This window comes from Acanthamoeba castellanii, assembly GCF_000313135.1.
Source record: "Acanthamoeba castellanii str. Neff unplaced genomic scaffold scf7180000084768, whole genome shotgun sequence".
In the NCBI taxonomy this organism is placed as follows: domain Eukaryota; phylum Discosea; order Longamoebia; family Acanthamoebidae; genus Acanthamoeba; species Acanthamoeba castellanii.
In genome coordinates, this window is record NW_004457618.1 from 1 (window position 1) to 5,406 (window position 5,406).

The 5,406-nt window shown below is 54.8% G+C and overlaps 3 protein-coding genes across 3 annotated transcripts in view; 2 read left to right on the forward strand and 1 right to left on the reverse strand.

Moving 5' to 3' along the window:
- Positions 1 to 1,385: 1,385 nt before the first annotated feature.
- On the reverse strand, positions 1,386 to 2,783 carry ACA1_250410 (uncharacterized protein; the record flags this gene model as incomplete). Its single annotated transcript, XM_004349461.1, has 3 exons — positions 1,386 to 1,998; positions 2,182 to 2,317; positions 2,477 to 2,783. 3 exons carry the CDS (start codon positions 2,781 to 2,783, stop codon positions 1,386 to 1,388), a joined length of 1,056 nt encoding a protein of 351 aa, XP_004349511.1.
- Positions 2,784 to 3,813: 1,030 nt separating this feature from the next.
- ACA1_250420 (uncharacterized protein) lies at positions 3,814 to 4,384 on the forward strand (the record flags this gene model as incomplete). Its single annotated transcript, XM_004349463.1, has 2 exons — positions 3,814 to 3,970; positions 4,254 to 4,384. The coding sequence occupies 2 exons, from the start codon at positions 3,814 to 3,816 to the stop codon at positions 4,382 to 4,384; spliced, it is 288 nt and encodes a 95-aa protein (XP_004349513.1).
- Positions 4,385 to 4,635: 251 nt separating this feature from the next.
- Positions 4,636 to 5,406, forward strand: part of ACA1_250430 (uncharacterized protein) — a gene marked incomplete at both ends in the record, with an annotated part of 2,232 nt that continues 1,461 nt past the window's right edge. Inside the window, 3 exons of the mRNA XM_004349465.1 lie at positions 4,636 to 4,729; positions 4,850 to 5,094; positions 5,238 to 5,385. Of these exons, the coding sequence (XP_004349515.1) occupies positions 4,636 to 4,729; positions 4,850 to 5,094; positions 5,238 to 5,385 (487 nt within the window). The remainder of the gene's footprint in view (positions 4,730 to 4,849; positions 5,095 to 5,237; positions 5,386 to 5,406) is intronic.

Here is a 5,406-nt window from a genome sequence, read left to right on the forward strand (position 1 = left end):
GAGGTGCAGAAAAGGAAACAGAACGCGGCTGTGGTCTCTCCTCGAGTGATGTGTGAGTCTCTCCTGTATTCTTAAGGGGTGCCATCAACAGCGCCGCTATTTCCTAGTCCTCCAGGACGCTGTCTTCGTCATCCTCACTGCTGCTGGGGACGAGCTCCTCCTCCATGAACAGGTCGGTATAGCCCTTGGCAGCAGCCCCATCCTGCACTCCCACCGTGTACAGAGAAAGAAGGGACGACGCGGACGTATAACTTCGTATAATGTATGCTATACGAAGTTATTACGTAACCCTAACCCTAACCCTAACCCTAACCCTAACCCTAACCCTAACCCTAACCCTAACCCTAACCCTAACCCTAACTAACTACCTAACCTAACCTAACCTAACCTAACCTAACCCTAACCCTAACCCTAACCCTAACCCTAACCCTAACCCTAAACCCTAAACCCTAACCCTAACCCTAACCCTAACCCTAACCCTAACCCTAACCCTAACCCTAACCCTAACCCTAACCCTAACCCTAACCCTAACCCTAACCCTAACCCTAACCCTAAACCCTAACCCTAAACCCTACTTTATGTTGCAAACCAGTGTATTTGGGTTTGATGACTTTGTTTGGAAATGGTTATGATCTTTATTTTTTTTAAACTTTGGCAATTAGTTTTAAAACTACTGTTATGTTTGGTGACTTTATTACTTTTGCAGTCCCACTTTTTCAATGTATTGTGCATGAGTAACTTACACATACACATATCTCAAAGTATACTGCTGAACACTATATTTAAGAGCGAGGTTTAGCACAATGCTTACACTCATTCCTTTGGGCAAAGTTGACATTTTTACATCTGTCACACTGCCAATCACCCTCATGATACTGATAAGTTGTTTGGAAGGGTGTGAGTTGAGGTTGCTGGAATGCAGTTGGTTGTGGTACTCTGGGAGGAGGAGCAAGAGCAGGAGCTGGAGCCAGTGGCTGGACAGGCTGTTGGTTCTGTTTACATTACACACACACACTTGTTACTCATTGTTTAGACCAGGTGTAGAGGTTATGACATACCAATAGGCCATTCCAGACTTGATGAAGCTGCTGGCTTTTCTCGGTTGGGTTGTGAGTAACATAGTACTCTTGCCTGGTTTGGTGCTGGTGGAGAAGTGCTCCGCTCAGCATTTGTTGTTGGTTGAGTGAGTTGCTCTTAGAGGACGCTGTTTCTGCGACCTTACGCCACACACGCAAATTAGTCTTCTTGCCAGTGTTGTGGTGGACGAAGTTGATCCATAGCATTCCGATGCGTCGAGCAGGCACGTTCCCAGGCTTGAGAAAGAGCCACAGTGATTGAGCACACCACTCACTCACTTCCGCTCGTAGCTCGTCTTGGTCAGTGGCTCATGGCAGTAGAAGGTGGTGGTGTGGTTGTTGCAAGCTCTCAGCCTCCTCATCCAGATCTGCGTCATCCTCGCTTGAGCTATCCTCCAAGTCATCCTTCTCATCATTGATACTACATCCCATCAAGAGCACATAGACAGGTCTCACCACACATAGATAAGCAAGAAGCTTGGCCTGGAGCTGCTCAGGCAGCTCCACAACGTGCTCGCCCAGGAAAGCCGCATTCTTGTAGTGGACAATCTGGAGGACTGTATGGGACTTGAAGAAGAGCAGGCTGTTGGTCTCTTGACTGCCTGCTGGCTCACGGTGATCCATGATCTCGAGGTCGCCGTTCTGGGGTCGCATGGGCGGGAGGTCGACAAAGAGCGAGTAGAGGATCCAGTCTCTCAACCAATCGAATTGGGCACGCTGCTGGCTCTGCCCGCCGACGAACTCGCCATGAGATGTTGAGCAGATGGCCACCTCGAGCCGTCGCATGCGAGCCCAGCCCTCCTCGTTGAGAGCTTGCGCCATTGCATTCATCCAATTGATGGAGAACCAGGCGCCACACTCTTGGAGTGCTTCCTGCGAGTTGCGCGCCTTGATCTGCTGCTCCGCCTGGTCCTTGAGGCGGCTGATTTGTTGTCATAGGTAGCGGTGGCTCTCGTCGAGGCGAGCTTTCAGCTCAGTGGCAGCATCGCGTGTTGGTGGAAGAAGAATCTTGCGGAGAAGCAAGTCCTCCTCGCACCACGCGCTTGTGGTGACCCGTGGGTGAGAGATGTGGTAGAGGAATGCCAAGTGCCACAAAAGTGCGCACATGAGGTTCACCTGGGAGCGTCGGACGAACTTGTCAGCTTCTCGTGCCCGCACGAAGTGGCTGATGTGGTCGAGCTTGCCGCAGACCAAGACTAGCATCTGATAGGTCTCATCGTTGCTCTCCTCATCCAGTACGTCTGCAACAAAACATGTGAAAGAGATTAACAGAGTGATGGTGTACACATGCCACATGTGCATGCAACACACACCATGCATGCCACACCACGCAAAACATGCACCACGCCACACTGCCGCATGGCGTGCGTGGAGTGTGGTGCGCGTGGAGCGTGGCGCACGTAGAGCGTGGCACACATGAAGTGTGGCGTGGCGTGGCGTGGCGTGGTGTGGCGTGCTGTGGCGTGCCGTGGCGTGCCGTGGCGTGGCGTGCCGTGGCTTGGCGTGGCGTGGTGTGCCATGCCGTTCCATGCCGTGCCGTGCCGTGCTGTGGCGTGCCGTGCCGTGCCGTGCCGTGGGCGTGGGCGTGGGCGTGGGCGTGGGCGTGGGCGTGGGCGTGGGCGTGGGCGTGGGCGTGGGCGTGGGCGTGGCGTGCTGTGGCGTGCCGTGGCGTGGCGTGCCGTGGCTTGGCGTGCCGTGGTGTGCCATGCCGTTCCATGCTGTGCTGTGCCGTGCTGTGGCGTGGCGTGCCATGCTGTGGCGTGGCGTGGTGTGCCGTGCCGTGCCGTGCCGTGGCGTGGCGTGGCGTGGCGTGGCGTGGCGTGCTGTGGTGTGCCGTGGCATGGCGTGCAAGCCATAGAATAAATGGTGTGAGTGGGCGCCGTACCGTCACCATGGCCTGAGACAAGCCCTTGCACCACAGCCTCGAGGTACTTGTGAATAAAGGACTTGTAGCTGGTGATCGTGGAAGGGGCAAGGGGCGTGAGACGGGATTCGGAGGAGTACGTGAAGTCGCCAGCCTGGAGGAAGTCAACGAGCCGCTCAAGAAACCGCTCGACTGCAGCAAAACTTCTCTTCCCAGACTTGGCTTTAGTGTGGGGGCTTGTCGCGCTGGGGGGGACGTTGCTGGCCGGCATGATGCAGGAGATGCTTGCCTCGGGGCGCTGTCGGCAGATTGCTGTGTGCCGCGGCAGGGAGCCAGCATTGGAGAAGATCTGGTTGCAGAATGGGCAGGTACGGTTGCTGACCGGTGCATGCGCCCTCTTGTTGTGCTCGTTGAGCCTCTTGATTGATGGGAACGCTGACTTGCACTGGGCGCACAGGTGCTGTTCGGCCTCCTCTGCTTCACCTTCGCTGTCGTTGTCCGCAGCCCTCCGCTTGCGCTTTACTATTCTGCCTTCTGGACTGCGACGCATCCTCAATCGTCTCTCTTCTTCTCGTGGGCAACAAATCAAATAAATAAAGAGTGTTAATATAACTTTATTCAGTTCAAATTGCAGTCGCGACAACGTCAAATTGCGGCTGCGACCGTTTGTGCGACCCGTCGTGCGACCAAAAAGCAAATGACCGGCAAATCACTGTGATGCGACCTTGGTTTAACCAGATTTCTGAGACCCTAACCCTAAGATATGGAGTGTTGCCAACCACCTCTACCTGTAAGCACCTCTATTGGAAAAGAGGAGCTTCCCCTAATGAATGGACATGCACTTTTTGCCCCCACTAACAGAAGGAGGGCCTTATGCGAACTTCCTTATTTGGCGTGAAACTCGCGCCTGCCCGCCACCTCAGGAAGCGGTGGTTTCACGTGTGCCTGAGACCAGTTCTGTCCTGCGGTGACGCCCAGCGCGCCCACTACAACTACCTGGAGGGCATCGCCCTCGTTCTTGTCACCGAGGGTACCCTCCCTACGCGCAGCGAAGACGTGAAAGAAACATAAATAATCAAATCAAGTCAAATATTATATTTATAATAAAATAACAAAATAAATAAATGCTGACGTCACGCGCTGCTCGCTGCCGGGTCTGTTCTTTGCGCGCTACGCGGCCCTCCTTGGGTTTGTCTACATCGTCGGTCGCTTCATCTATGGCCTCGGCTACCGCTCCTCTGGTAAGTGTCGTCTGTGTGCAGTGTGTGCGGTGTGTGCGTCATGTTGTTTACCGGATGCATGGTCGTTGGCAGGTTCGCGGGGCCGCACTGGTGGTGTGCTGATTGTGGACCTTGCGCTCCTCGCGCTGCTGTCGCTGGCCCTCTACGGCTCCTTCACCTTCGCTGGCGGCCTCTCCGGCTTCTTCCGCCTCCTCGGCCTGTAGGTCTTCTTCCGTTGTGGTCTTTTTCGCCGCCTGTTGAACAAGAGGACGCGCTATTTTGTTCTCACACAACGCCGCCCATACCAAAGCGAGGTATTCAGAGAATTTGGGCACCTGTCTTTGGCGCCAAATACAGGCGAAGGGTTTCCTACCTTCGATCAGATTCCACGATGGATCCGCCACGGCTCGTACTCGAGAGTGGAGAGCTTGTCTCTCTCCAATTTGCGGCAGGCTCCAAGTTCGCAGATTTCAAAATGGCCTTCCCAGATCACCTCGTTGTGGATCTTGCTACCAGTGAAGTTCCTTCCGTTCTCAGGCGGGGCAAGAAGTATCTTCTGGTCCCCCCAGGTACTAGTTCTTACAGGCCATTTCCTCCAGCTGTCTGTCTAAGCTCTACTACAAAAGTGCGTTTGCAGGAATTGTCTGGAGATTGGACTCCCTTTCTCGAAAGATGCAGGGCTGCTGCAGGAGTCGTTCTTCCTCAAGCGGCCTCCGCCCGTCAGAGCCAAAAGAAAGCGCGGAGCTCTTTGATCGGCAACGCTGAGGAGGAGGAGGAGGAGGAGGCCGCGCTCCACTCGCCCGACACCTTCGGGACGCAACGCAAGCTATCCACCGCTGTGTTGCAGAATCTGGGGATTGTGGTGCGGCCCGTAGTCCCCGAGCAGAACGACCGGGTGTGGAGCATCGCCCTACACGACACCGAGCTGGAGTGGGTTCTTCTCGTGTTTCGTCACCGCCGCTTCCGCTTACCGGCTTACCTCGAGATGTTAGTTGGCGAGCGCAACCGTTTCCCTGAGGTACAGTTGTGCTATTATCCTTACCCTGGTTGCTGCTCACTCCCTGTTGACGTCAACAGCTTCGATTTCTTGACGGGGAGTACACCCTCAGCAGCCTTGGTGGAGCGTTCTCGTTCGACACGACCAATCACGACTTCGACCTCTGCGCAAGGGTTCTTGCAGAACTTCTCCGCAGCGAGACGCCTCAGCGTTTGGGCGCTGCCCACGGTCGAAGGAACGAAACGAAAT